This window comes from Dipteris shenzhenensis, chromosome 24 (assembly GCF_047967505.1).
Source record: "Dipteris shenzhenensis isolate YYH24624 ecotype China chromosome 24, Dip_SZ_1.0, whole genome shotgun sequence".
In the NCBI taxonomy this organism is placed as follows: domain Eukaryota; kingdom Viridiplantae; phylum Streptophyta; class Polypodiopsida; order Gleicheniales; family Dipteridaceae; genus Dipteris; species Dipteris shenzhenensis.
This window is the reverse complement of record NC_141619.1, coordinates 12,050,142-12,065,106: the sequence shown is the minus strand read 5'-3', so window position 1 is coordinate 12,065,106 and position 14,965 is coordinate 12,050,142. Positions and strand designations below refer to the sequence as shown.

At 46.5% G+C, this 14,965-nt stretch overlaps 1 protein-coding gene across 1 annotated transcript in view; it reads left to right on the top strand.

Annotated features, from left to right (window-relative positions):
* LOC147886229 (3-ketoacyl-CoA thiolase 1, peroxisomal-like) overlaps positions 1-14,965 on the top strand; it is a 167,727-nt gene that overhangs the window by 25,230 nt on the left and 127,532 nt on the right. The window contains exons 2-3 of the mRNA XM_087395115.1: positions 3,610-3,686; positions 3,946-4,030. Of these exons, the coding sequence (XP_087251241.1) occupies positions 3,610-3,686; positions 3,946-4,030 (162 nt within the window). The remainder of the gene's footprint in view (positions 1-3,609; positions 3,687-3,945; positions 4,031-14,965) is intronic.

The following is a 14,965-nucleotide window of genomic DNA, read 5'->3' as shown; positions in this document are numbered from 1 at the left end:
TCCAGATGATGTGGAATGAGGCCAAGGGGCCTTTCTTTTTATAGGGCACAAGGCCTGCCCCAAAAACCGACCAGCAGTCTCAATCTGGCTGACCCAAACAGGCCAACCAGGCTGCTGCAAAACTGACCTAAAAGGGCTCTCATTACCAGGGCCCTTGGCCCACAAAACTAGGGCTTTGGCCCTCACTTCAAGGGCTGATGCCCTCTTATATATGCAGGGTCCAGCCCCCTTCTGCCCTGCCATTTCCTAGGCATGGTAGGCTGGCTGGAACAAGCCCTACCAGCCCTATACCTGGCCGACCAGGCTGCTGGTAACCCCCGCCATGTCGCCTCTGCTAGGCCCTTCTCCAGTGCTGTACAGATCCGTACACCCTCCTGATGTCATCACGCCCTTCATAGGGCTCTGTTGCAGGCCGTACGCCTGCTCTGCAGTTCCGTCTTGCCAGGTCAGATCCAGGGCTTCATGCCCCCGCCATCTTTCTTGCACAAGGTCTCTTGTGCTGTCCACATGACAGCTCATGTGCTGCCCATGTGGCAGCCCCATTCTCTGCCCATGTGGCAGTCTATACATCCCTAGGTCCACCTCCCCCATGCTCTCCTCATATGGGGGCTTACAGATGGGGAGGTGACCATTCCAACAATAGAGCGTTCGGTGCAAGCTCTTCTTGCAAGGGGGAGTTCGAGAGACAGCCGCTCATTTGGCACCCAATGGTCCGGGACTCAAAAGGGCGTATGCTAGGTCAGCATACACACATTGGATGGGCATAGTGGGACAGTGGCCTAGCCAGGTCATTTGGGGCTTGGAGGAAGCTCTCTAGGGATGTAGAGGCCGCGGCGTAGCCTCTCGCATCTAAGGGGGCTAGGCATCTGGATGACACGGCAATCCCTGGGTCCGGGTGGGAGGGGTTACAGAGTCCTTGGACACCCTATTGCTGGTTGAGGCAGTTCTCGCGAACATGGGTGCCTATCAGAATCCGTTTCTTTCGAGAGTCCCCTGGGTCCTTTCGTCGCAGATTCTTGCAAGTGGAGATAGAGAGGGGCACCGAGGATGAGGCGGCCTTGGATGGTTTGGAGTGGCAGCGGGTCAGGATAGTAGGCCGCTTGGGCAAGATTTGACACATTGGTCCAAACAAAGTCTTATCATTCTCGGAGGGAGCAGTTTGGCGCCTTTGGCTTTGGGAGGGCCAACCTCTCTCCGATATTCAGCTGGAGTTGGGGCATGGTTTTCGCCAACTTGAGTATTACACTCAAACAAGTAGTTTTGGCCAACTCGAGTATGACACTTGGACAAGGTAGAGGAGGTGCCCTTTTTTCTCATATACGACTTGCATTGGATGGTGCCTTCAGTTGGAGGTAGCAGCTTGGAACCCCTTGAGGGACCAGCACTGGGTCGAGTAGGATGTTCCTAGAGAGGCCATCTCCTGTTTCTGGCCTCGCGTCTCTGGACCAGCCTAAGCTTATTTCTTTAAGTTTTTGTCTCATGGGAAATTGCCCATTGGCCCTTGGTTGGAGCATATGCGGGTAGATGGAAAATGTTTTTGTTGCACAAAGAGAGTTTTGGAGATGATCCCCTTGTGCCTTTCGGCCTATCGTACTGCACAGAGGATTTGGCCGACAGCCTTCAGGATTATGGCTTGCACGCAACGGATGCAGAGGGACTTCACTTGGGGGATGGTAGCATGGCTCACGGAGGGGGGGCATGCCTTCTCGATTGATCCAGTTTCACCAGCTTACAGGGTTCAAGGCCAATAGGCTCAGATAGCGATATATGATGCTTGGCCACCTTCCTTCTTACACCCGTCGTTTTTGCCAGAGGATAGTGTTTGGGAGATGATGTCTAGCATCACGGCTTGGGAGATCTAGGTTGCTCGGTGCAATCAAGTGATGGGCAGCTAGAAGTTCCCTCCGGCGGCTACCCTAGTTACCATCTAGTAGGACATCATCTTCACTCCGCGCGCCACCTGGGAGCGTGGTACTTCAGGATCTAGAGCGACTGCCGGAAGGCAAGAGCGTTCTTGCAAGGCTTGGCATGCAAGAATCTTCTATACCCTTTCCGCGAGGGGTATTCACTGGATATATAGACCACCACCTTGGTTGTTAGCCCTTTTTCCAGAGTTTCCCTAGGCAGTGAGCCAGTTCTCCGGAAACAGGCTGGTCTCTTTTTGACAGCCAGGTTTTTTCTCATTGTACTCACCATCCTTAGATCCTTTTGGAAGCTGATTTGTATGGTGTTTTTGAAGCATTGATGGAAGTTTCTTTTCTCTGGGAAAAAGAAAAAAATGGAGATTTGGCAGTGCTTCTTCAAGACTATTGCACATATGTGGCAAATTTTCACCATTTCATGGCAAGCCACCCTCTCCACAGCAACCTAAGTTCTCGCCTGAGGACTGTGTTTGAGAGACAGCACCAGCATTATCACTTGGATCATTTTGGTGGCGAGATGCACCTTATTGATGGGGGGTGGGCAATAGGTTCATCCTTCAGCCACTTATCAATATCTGGCTTGGTATAATCTATACCTTGTGTGCAGTCTGGGAGCAATGTATAGAGGGTTCCAATAAGACCGTTAAGAGCAAGAGAGTTTCTGTAAGGTTTGGCCTGCGGACATTTTCTGCATATTCACAGGTTGAGGAATCCATTGGTTGTTTAGTGCACCACACTGGTTTTTGGCGAGTGCTTCTAGGGTACCCAAGGCAGTAAGCTGGGACTTTACAAGGCAGGCTGCAAGACAGCTGGTTTTTTAAAGCACCTCATGGAGGATAGCTGGCTCTTTGTACTGTGTTTTCGTATTTAGTAGATGATTCTTTTCTCTAGAAAGAAATCCATGTACTGCTTGCTATGCTGCAATGCTGACTAATCAAGAGAAAGAAGAACATATGCTTTTCTTTGAACTTGATAGTTTTTTTTCTCTTTTGGCGGCAGCAGCTTGTCTTTAGCATCTAAGGCGATAGTTCTTGAGGGACAAAGGAACATCTCAGGACATGTTAGGGAATGCATCAAAAAGTGGGGAAAACTTGTACAAGAGTTATTATATGGGTTGCTGTATGTGATTCGGATGAAATCTTCACCCAGCAGCATCCTCCCACCCATCATGAATGATGAGACAGAGAATCCGTATCAAGAAAACATTCATACTTTTTCCTGTTAAGGGACATATTTACTTATGTTTTTTTGTGGATGAATGTTAAAAAAAAGCCTTTGCATGGTTGAGAGAGACTCGAATAGTGGATTCCCTTTCCATAAATTTTCATCCTTTTATGTTCTTTACTATTGTTGTTGGCTACTGTGATTAACTAAGGTATCATGGCATGTGTAGTGCATATGTTGACCTCTTCTCTGTCTTCACATGATGCATGCTCCAAAGAGCAAGTATAGTCATCGATTTTCCAATCAAGGACATCATTCATTCTTCTTCTTTTGGGCGATTTTTTTGACATGTATGAGCTTCAGTTATAGGTGTTCAGTCAAAATGCTTGAGCATTACATTAACTGACATCAATTCATTCTTCTTTTTTCGGGCGATTTTTTGACATGTATGACCTTCAGTTATAGGTGTTACAGTCAAAATGCTTGAGCATTACACTAAACCGAAACATGTTTGGTCTCACAGATTTTGGAATGCACATTCAACAGCAATTTAGCATATGAGAGGGCAGCTGATTTTTATGATGATGTGGTAATTGTTAAGTAAGTATCTGCAAAATTTTGAATTGTCATTCTTGTGCTGTCTTTACCACCATACCAATGCAATGATCTTAGGAATAAGCAAAGATACATTCTTATCATTAAGTCAGATCATCGTTTTTCTCAGAAAGCTTTGAATTTTGAAAGCTGTGAAGTATGGTAGGTCCTATTGTGGAATGAGCTTGAATATTTAGCACATGCTTTGCCTTTTCTTTATGGTATATTTTTTGGCAATTCTGCCTTCAATTGTGGTTTGAGACAGGGCTGTCCGCACACCAATTTGTAAAGCTTTCCGTGGGGGACTCAAAGACACGCATGCTATAGATCTCCTGGCTGTTTCACTGAAGGTATGAGAGATTCAATTTTTCTCGACGTGTGTGCTTAAAAAACAATGTAGAGCAGGTTTTACTTCGAACTTGTCAAAGCCTTTCATTTTTCCTGCCTCCCTTTTGGAACATTTTCTAAAACAGCATACTTTGACAGTGAAGTTGAATTGACACTGAATGAACTAATAATGGGAAGCACTGTTCTCCAGGCATGGCTTTCATTAGGCTAGGCAGAGAGTAATACTGGACAATTTTATATCCCTACTTGATAAGAGAAAGCCCGCCTCCAATTAGGTGTGAAAATCTGTTCCTTTTACTTGAACGCAGGATGAGCAAATACAGTGTGTTTGAATGTTTAGAAGTCGTTAATAAAATGGTATGTGAATCTTTGTGTCTAGCCTCTCAGAATATGCCATGCTGCCAGGCTACATTCAATCTCCCAGAATGAGGTCGTCAATTGAAGATGATGCAGGCTGTTTAAGTGGAACTGCTCCGTGAAAACTTGAAAGGGTCATACAGTCTGTTAGTTACATGACCTAGTTCACCTCCTGGTAGCGTTAGAAATCGACCAACGGTATGAGACTCCTCTCATGAGCTGCTGCTCCTCCCCGTGAGCTACTGCACCCCCCTCTCCCTCTCTCAGCCAGCCCCCTCTCCCTCTCCCTCTCCCTCTCCCTCGCTGCCCCCCCTCTTCCCCCTTCGCTGCTCCTCCTCTCCCTCCCCTCTCGCCAGCCCCCTCTCCCTCCTCCCTCACCCCCCCGCCCTCCCTCTCCCCCCCCCGGCTGCCCCCTATCTCTCCCTCCCTGCTGCCCCTACCTCTCCCTCCCCGCCCTACCTCTCCCCCACCCGTCAGCCCCCCCGCCCCCCTTCTCCTCCCCCGCCCCCTCCCCCGTCATCCCTCCCCCCCCCCCGCTGCCCCCTTCTCCTCCGCCCTCCCTCTCCCCCGCCAGCCCTCCTGCCCTCTTCTCCTCCCCCCGCCCCCCCCCCCCGCTGCTCTCCCCCTCCCCCATCCTTTCCTCTCCCCCGCCCTCCCTTTCCCTCCCTCCTAACCCGCCCTCCTTTCCTCTCCCCCTCCCCCTCCTTCCTCTCCCCTGCCATCCCTTTCCCTCCCTCCTACCCCCCCCCCCCCCCCCCCCCCCCCCAAGGAGACCCCCACACCAAAAAAAAAAAAAAAAAAAAAAAACCCTCCTCCCTCTCCCTCCCCGCCCCCTTCCTTCCTAACTCAGCTTCCCACGCCTCCCCCTCAGCTACCTCCGTCTCCCCCTTCAGTCTATCCTCTCCTTCCCTTCCCCTCTCTCCTACCCTCTCTTTCTCCTTCTTCCCGAGCCCGCGTTCAGGGTGTCCTGGGCAGTAGTTTCACAGACGGAGCTTTTTCAGTGTTGGAATCGGCCTTTTCACATCGATTGGCAAATGGATCCCCATTCAGCCAATCTCCGTCCACTTCCAGCAGCCGCGAGAACCATCATTTTTTTAGAAGACGAGTTGCAGCAGCTTAAGAAAGATGTGGAATTAGAGGGCTCCACATCACTTTTTGCCCGCATCCTTGGGTCACACCCTTTCAGATCACAAGCTAGAGACTGGATGCTGGCAGCGTTACCAGGAGACCTCGCCCCACACCTCAGGGATATTCGACTTTTGGGACGTGGATTCTTCCAAGTGGTTTTCGACTCCCATGAGTCCACAGTCCTTGTTCTCAAAGCTAATCCCTTGGCTTTGGATTCGAGGAGGATCTTTTTTTAACCCTACACCTTGGGCTTCGATCCGGTTGAGGAGGACAGGCAGGTCTCATCACTGTTCATTAGATTTCCTGGTCTTCCTCAGGTCTACCATCTACTGCTTGCCACTATCGGAGCCACATTCGGAGTGTTCACTGAGATCCTATCTTTCTGACATGCCTTCTTCCTCGGAAGAGGCAGACAGGGTGCCTCATGTTAGGGTCATTGTCTCTGACCCTAACATCTCAGATGACCACATTATGCTTCAGCATCCAGACGGCTCTCTCTTTCGATAGAGAGTCGAGCTTTCAGGTAGACAGGACCAGTGCAGGATTTGCAAGACCCTTGGGCACTTTGCTAGAGACTGACCAAGGAAACCAAGAGCAATAGGGCGCCCTGCTTTGCGCACCCCAGGACCACCAGGGGCAGCAGGGCGCCCAACGCCCGCAGCACACCCAGTACCACGATGGAGAGCTATCAGAGCGGCTCCCTTACCTTAGGAGGAGACTTTTGATCCTGTTCAGACAGACGCCTTCCAGACTCCAGAGGTGGATGTTGCTGCAGCCCCAGACACACTACAGTTCCTCATCAGGAGGGGCCTTTACATCCACCAGCCCCAGTCACTTTGGTTTCAGACCCCTTGGTTTCTGACCACGAGGGGGCTACAGGTACTCCTTCCCTGCGGACTGTTCCTACCACAGTCAGGACAACCGAGAAAGTGCAGGTGCAGATGAGGGCTCCTGATTCCTCTTCACCCCAACCACAGGCCTCCTCAACCCCCAGCTCCAATTCTGCTGATAGAGGCCTAGCAGGTCCTTCTCCTCCATCTTCCACGAGTGCAGGTCTTCTTCGCACTCCTCGGCCAGACTTGCTTTATCAGGAATTCTTTTTTGGCACTGGCATATTCGGCGACTTTCATGGATGATGAGGAGTTTGTGCCCTCCACCTTAGGGGTCCCGGTCATTGGGATTCCTTTTGACAGGGCCTCCCTTTCAGCAGGTGTGGGGATCCTTTCACTTGTTGAGTTTCCTGCCCTCAGCAGGAGTGTTTCGGCCCAAGGGAAGCTGGTCTCCTCCACTAGGTCGGATAAGCCTTTCCATCCAGCATCCTCCTGTCGATGAGGATAGTCAGCTGAAACATACAGGGCCTAGGCGGAGTTCCACACCGTCGCCGTAGGCAGCTGATCCGGAACCAACTTCATCCAGGTGTCACTGGAGGTGCTATTGATATCCTTTTGATCCAGGAACACAAGCTGGATGCCAGTGATTGCTCTAAGTCTGGCAAACTGCGTTCAGGACATACCTTCTGGTCGCCTGCTATGAGCACAAGGGGAGGTACTTGCATTTCGGTCTCTCATTCTATTCTCCCCTTGGTTGCTGGTGTGACATGAAGTTAGGGGTAATAAACTTCACGCACCTCTTGACTTCCTGCTGCTTTCGAACTGACTAACAAAGATATTTATCATTGAGAATGGGACATTAGAAAGAAGCTTTTATGCCAAGATACCACACCATACTTTCCTCCCTCAGATGAGAATGAAGATGGTAACATCCCAAGTGATGTTGTAATCAAGCATAGGGAGAAGGAAAGGATCAGCAGAGGCCATAATCTTAGCGAGCCGGTCTGCGCCAAAGAGAAGAGCGATACGTTGTTGAAAGAAGATCTTGCGGCTGAACATGACATGAACTGATATATATCGAGGAGTTTGAAGGGGCTGATTAGGTCGGATGGGTAGATTCCGAGGAAACATTGCACCTCCTTCATAGACACCTTTACACTTAGCTCAAAACACTCTACAAACTGTCATTAGACACAGAGGCCTATAACTTTCAGTAGAGACATGATATCAGAGATTCAAGCACACAAAGAGATGCGCCTTGAGATGGGCTTCGTGCTGATATAAGTTTCATTGAAAACAGACAGACGGTTGAAGAGATATGGACAGTTTACTGGAAGGGGGTAAAACTGTCATGAAAACAGACTGTCAAACACAGAGACTCATAACATTTTGCAGCAGTATCTGATTCAAGATCTAAGTACATAGAGACATGCGTCTTAAAGAGAGCTTCGCGCTGATATATGTTTCGTAAGAAACAGAGAAGCGGCCAAAAAGTTATGGACAGTTTACTAGACGGGGGTAAAAACTGTCATGAAAATAGACTGTCAAACACAGAGACTCATAACTTTTTGTAGCAGTATCTGATTCAAGATCTGATCACATAGAAACATGCGCCTTGAAGAGAGCTTCGCGCTGATATAAATTTCATTACAATCGGACTACCGAGCAGAAAGTTTATGAAAAACACTAACAGGGGGTCAAACTGTCATGAAAACTACCCTCCACCCAGGCTAATTTCGCCTGAGCAGGATGCTCCCTCAAGACTCCACCTTCATCAACGATCCACCCCCATAGATTTTGCCTAGAAGAGGGGAAGAAGTTTGCATGGTGGCTCGGGAAACAAATGGACCATGTGTGCACAGTGAGCGGCCGAATAGAAAGAACTTTCAAGGCTTTAAATGAGAAAAGGGACGAGACACTCAAGAGAGAGAGAACCTGAAGTGACCTTCATTACAAATAGAGTGAGAATCCACTTCAACACTACAAACACAAGGGAGAAGAAGAGGTTTCATACATACAAGAGGGAGCGGAAGCTCCAAGACTACTCATAGAGAGAGAATAAACTAGAGAGAGATGGACTCAAGAGTCTACATAAGAGAATATCTACAAGAGGGAGAGAAGGCTCATGGAAGAGGCTTGGGGAGACTAGAGCTACAGCAACATGAGGCCTAATGGTGGAAGAGATTGATGAACAAGGGAGAGGAGGGCTCCTTTTATAGAGATTTTGTTAGCCTCCTTCACCCATTTACAATTGCTGCCTGTAGATTCCTTTCCCCATCAATCACATAAGCACGTATGTCACCATCCATGTCCTTGTTGGCTACTCTTGCCAGGTGTTCCATCAAAAGATGCTCAAGACTCTTAAAATATTGAGAAAGTCAAGAGTCTCTCCACATGGAGCCCATAGGGACCCTCTGTCTGTTTTCAATGAAACTTATATGAGCACAAAGCCCATCTCAAGGCGCATCTCTTTGTGTGCTTGAATCTCTGATATCATGTCTCTACTGAAAGTTATAGGCCTCTGTGTCTAATGACAGTTTGTAGAGTGTTTTGAGCTAAGTGTAAAGGTGTCTATGAAGGAGGTGGAATGTTTCCTCGGAATCTACCCATCCGACCTAATCAGCCCCTTCAAACTCCTCGATATATATCAGTTCATGTCATGTTCAGCCGCAAGATCTTCTTTCAACAACGTATCGCTCTTCTCTTTGGCGCAGACCGGCTCGCTGAGATTATGGCCTCTGCTGATCCTTTCCTTCTCCCTATGCTTGATTACAACATCACTTGGGATGTTACTATCTTCATTCTCATCTGAGGGAGGAAAGTATGGTGTGGTATCTTGGCATAAAAGCTTCTTTCTAATGTCCCATTCTCAATGATAAATATCTTTGTTAGTCAGTTCGAAAGCAGCAGGAAGTGAAGAGGTGCGTGAAGGTTATTACCCCCAACTTCATGTCACATCTTTTGGTGGAGACGCCGGGTACGTTTGGTATTGGATTCATCCCACCTTACTAAACGGTCTCGGGTGTACTTGATTGCATGTTATGCCTAGAAGAGGCATGTGTTTTGATGAGATAAAGAAGATGCCTGGAAAAACTCCGTTAGAAGAGATTGCAACCCGTTTAAGAGAACTTGAAGATTGCGAAGGTGATGCTCAAGCTATTCGCACAGTCACCACGATCATATCCTTTATGTTTGCACTGTTGAATATGTTGGTGAATCGACAACGCCGGCAGCAGGCACACTGATAGATTGGGGATTGTTCCATGCACTGGCAGCTTGGTGTGAAGAAGAGTTGAGTCTTTGGGTAGTTTTCAACTGTAAGAGTGGAGTGGTGATTCTTAATGCTTTCAACTTCTTTTGCTATTGAAATGATGAAGATTACAATATCTTGAAGCTTTTATGTGCACTTCCTATTGTGAGAAGGGTGATTCTAGAATGCATGTATACACAATGTTTTCATGGTGCTGGTTGGTCACTTATTTTTGAAGATTTTGTTGAGGATCACATTGTGGAGGGTTTTCAACAAGTGGTTATGCATAATAAGTTGGCCTTGGTATACTAAGGCTCTGTGGGATCTTGTTCGGATCTTGTTTGGGATATTATTTGGATCTTGGTGTTTCCTTTTTGTGTTTCATCATGGTGAAGATTCCAGTGTTTCGAGGGACCCAAGGAGAAGACCCGGAGTCTTATCTTCGGGATTTTGTTCGAGGTTGCCGGCTTTCTGGATGGTCCATAAAGGATCGGGTGGAGATTTTGCCTGGTTTTCTTGAAGGTGTAGCCTTGAGTTGGCATGAGACCTTACCGGACTCTACCAAGGAGCACTGGGACCAAGTGGCGGCAGCAATGAAGCAGAGATTTGGGACAGTGGAGTCACCAAATGCTTTGATGTTGCAGTTGGACCGGTTCTATCAAGGAGAGGGTGAGTTGGTCTCTGCGTTGGCAATCCGATATGAAACTTTATGGACAAAGTATGAAAAGACAGCTTTGCGAGCTGTGGCATCTGCATCATCAGCCCCTCAAAGTCTCTCAGGGATGGAGCACTTAAAGATGAGCAAATTTGTTATGGCTTTGGAGCCTCGTCTTCGCTCAAAAGTAACGAGTAAAGATCCAACAACATACGTGGAGGCACTTCGCATTGTAACCAAGAAAGAAGCTTCTCTAAAGATCAAATCCTCTTTTGTGTCTTCAACAGCATTAACTTCTAAGGTGGAGGTAATGGGCACTCCTCAGGTACCAAAGTCCTCTGAGTTAGATCATAATATCTCCCAATTGATGGCAGAGTTTGCTGATTTGAAATTGCATTTGGTTAATGCACGACAACCTAGAGCACCAAAGAGTGAAGATAGGCCTCGAGATAGGAGTGGGGTCACTTGCTATGAATGTAATGAAAAAGGTTACTATCGCCCCGAGTGTCCTAGATTGAGAAAGAAAGAAGAAAAACAAATATCCTTGTTAGAAGATTCTTCAGGGGATGAGAAAAAAGAGATAATGATGGCTAAACGGGGGCGTGGTAAAGCAAAAGAAGAAGAAGAAAGCAAGGAAGAAGTAGATGAGGAACATCAGGAAGAGAAACACCGTAGTAAGAAAAAGAAGGCATCTAGAAGGAGAATTAGCCAGTCAGACTTTCCTTTAGGACAAGGAATTGGAAGCTATGACTTGTTGTCCGACCTTAAAGAAAAGGAAGCTCATATCACCTTTGGTCAATTACTTGCTTTGTCTCCAAAACTACGGAATGAATGGGAAAAACTAGCAAGCACAAGAGTGTCAAAGAAGAAAAAGAAGAAAAGTGTCATTCCTGTTGTTCAAAAGGTAGATATAGATGTTGGTGATGATGTACCTGTGGTTGATGTAATCATTGATGGTCAAGTGATTTCTAATGTGTACATTGATGGAGGTGCATCGATTAATGTCATGAGTGAGAGGACCATGATAGATGCTGATTTAAAATACTCTAGTACTACCTCTCCTTATCGCATCAAATTGGCTGACAACACTAGGGTTAAGACCTTGGGAGTTGTGAAGAATCTAGAAGTGGATGTATGTGGAATTTCTGTGCCGACTACTTTTCAGGTGATCCCTACCAAGCCAGAGGCACGTGCCTATCCATTGATTTTGGGAAGGCCTTGGCTACGCAAGGTGAAGGCTGTTCAAAAGTGGGATACTGGAGAATTGATTTTGCAGGGAAATGATAAGAAGGTGCGCTACAACATCAGAAGCCGCAAAAAGGAAGTTGTCAAGAAGGAGTCTTCAGCATCAGAGAGTTCAAGCTCTGACTTAACCGATGAAGAAGAAGAGACAGGGTGTAGCTCTGAGGAGTCCAACTCAGAGGGTGAGGTGGAAGGAGTGGCCTTTGGTCTTTGTCTTGGTGCTGATCGGGATGAGTCAGGAAGGAACAAGGTGGTGGTGCAAGAAGATCCTGTAGAGACACTTCATGTGGAGGATGTGGAGCACACTAAACGACGCCAACGCAATGAAGAGCTTCTTGGTGATTCTCTATCAGGTAGTGAGAAGCTCCAGTACTTGGATATGCTAGATGATTTTCCATGTCTCTTTGCAACAAGCTATTCACAGGTTCGACCAGTCTCTCTTGTGGAGCACAAGATTGAGTTGAAGCCAGAAAGCAAGCCAGTTGTGCAACGCTTAAGGCGATTGGGGGTGATCCAAGCTGAGGCACTAAAGAAAGAGGTAACACAACTACTTCAGGCGGGGTTCATCTTTCTTGTTGATGATTCAGAATGGATATCTCCTGTAGTTGTCACACCAAAGAAAGGAAATAAGTGGCGAGTTTGTGTGGACTTTCGTCCTTTGAATGCATGCACTAAGAGGGATCATTTTCCTTTACCATTCCAAGATGAAATACTCGACCAAGTAGCAGGGCATGAGATGTATTCTGTATGTGATGGGTATTCTGGATACTTTCAAATTCGTATTCGGGAGGAAGATCAAAAGAAAACATCATTTGTCACACCTTGGGGAGTTTTTGCTTACAGAGTGATGCCTTTTGGGTTGACCAATGCACCGGCTACATTTCAAAGGTTCATGAGTCAAGTCCTGGAGCCTTACTTGGGAAAGTTCATACGGGTATTTTTGGATGATTTTTGCATTTATTCTCGGCGCATAGATCACATGGAGAAGTTAAAGATGGCCTTAGCTAGGATTGATGAAGCAAAAGGGTGTCTAAATCCTAGCAAGTGTCATTTGGCTCAAACAAAAGTAGTCTTGTTGGGACATATTGTGTCTGAAGAAGGCCTGCAAATGGATCCTGACAAGGTTCAAGCAATCATGGCATTGCCAAGTCCTGAGAGTGTCACTAGTGTTCGCAGAATTCTAGGAAAGAGCAAGTATTATCAACGCTTTTGTGATGATTTCACAGAGATAGTGCATCCCATGAACTTATTAACAAGAAAAGGAGTTTCTTTCCAATGGGGTGTGGAGCAACAAGAGTCTTTCCAGCAACTTAAGGAGGCCATGAGTAAGGGCCCAATATTGAAGCCCCCTGATTGGTCTCAAGACTTTTATGTAAATCCAAGTGTATCTTTGCATTCTGTTGGTGCTGTATTGCTACAAAGAGGAGAGGCAGGTAGAATGCAACCCATCTATTATGCCAGCCGACAACTTACAGATGTGGAAACAAGGTATGAAGAAATGGAGCAGCAAGCTCTCTCTTTGGTGTTTTCCGTCAGAAAGTTTCGCTCCTATTTATTACCTCGACCATTCTTCTTCCTTACCTCTCAGTCTGATTAGCATATCTAGTTCGCAAGCCTAATCCTGGGGGGAGATTTGCAAAATGGTTGTCAGAGCTTCAAGAGTTCTCTCTCTCTTTTGTCACTGAAAATACCACTAGGTGCACTATGGCAGATTTGCTCACAGGACGGGAGGATCTAGGAGAAGAAAAGAAATGTAAGGAGAACATTAAAGATGAAAGGGATACACCACCAACAGCTTTTGTTTTGTATTTTGATGGGGCTTTTAGTCCTTCATGCCAACAAGGAGCTGGGGGGATAGTCTTGATGAATCTTGAAGGTTAAGAGGTATGGGCAAGAGGACAAGAACTTCCAGGTATCACAACTAACAATGCAACTGAGTATAATGCTTTGATTCTTGGTTTGGGTGGGTTGTCTTCAAAGTCAAGTTAAAGAATTGGAAGTAAGAGGAGATTCTCAGCTTATTATAAAGCAAATGCAAGGGCATTACAAGACAAGAAGTCCTCATTTGAAGGAGCTTAATCAAAAGGCTATGGCACTATGTAGTCAATTTGATTTTTGCAAGTTTGTTTATATAAACAAACTTGCACCTCCTTCATAGACACCTTTACACTTAGCTCAAAACACTCTACAAACTGTCATTAGACACAGAGGCCTATAACTTTCAGTAGAGACATGATATCAGAGATTCAAGCACACAAAGAGATGCGCCTTGAGATGGGCTTCGTGCTGATATAAGTTTCATTGAAAACAGACAGACGGTTGAAGAGATATGGACAGTTTACTGGAAGGGGGTAAAACTGTCATGAAAACAGACTGTCAAACACAGAGACTCATAACATTTTGCAGCAGTATCTGATTCAAGATCTAAGTACATAGAGACATGCGTCTTAAAGAGAGCTTCGCGCTGATATATGTTTCGTAAGAAACAGAGAAGCGGCCAAAAAGTTATGGACAGTTTACTAGACGGGGGTAAAAACTGTCATGAAAATAGACTGTCAAACACAGAGACTCATAACTTTTTGTAGCAGTATCTGATTCAAGATCTGATCACATAGAAACATGCGCCTTGAAGAGAGCTTCGCGCTGATATAAATTTCATTACAATCGGACTACCGAGCAGAAAGTTTATGAAAAACACTAACAGGGGGTCAAACTGTCATGAAAACTACCCTCCACCCAGGCTAATTTCGCCTGAGCAGGATGCTCCCTCAAGACTCCACCTTCATCAACGATCCACCCCTCATAGATTTTGCCTAGAAGAGGGGAAGAAGTTTGCATGGTGGCTCGGGAAACAAATGGACCATGTGTGCACAGTGAGCGGCCGAATAGAAAGAACTTTCAAGGCTTTAAATGAGAAAAGGGACGAGACACTCAAGAGAGAGAGAACCTGAAGTGACCTTCATTACAAATAGAGTGAGAATCCATTTCAACACTACAAACACAAGGGAGAAAAAGAGGTTTCATACATACAAGAGGGAGCGGAAGCTCCAAGACTACTCATAGAGAGAGAATAAACTAAAGAGAGATGGACTCAAGAGTCTACATAAGAGAATATCTACAAGAGGGAGAGAAGGCTCATGGAAGAGGCTTGGGGAGACTAGAGCTACAGCAACATGAGGCCTAATGGTGGAAGAGATTGATGAACAAGGGAGAGGAGGGCTCCTTTTATAGAGATTTTGTTAGCCTCCTTCACCCATTTACAATTGCTGCCTGTAGATTCCTTTCCCCATCAATCACATAAGCACGTATGTCACCATCCATGTCCTTTTTGGCTACTCTTGCCATGTGTCCCATCAAAAGATGCTCAAGACTCTTAAAATATTGAGAAAGTCAAGAGTCTCTCCACATGGAGCCCATGGGGACCCTCTCTTTTCCACATGTCCACATCCTCCTTATTCCACATAGGAGTTCTAGA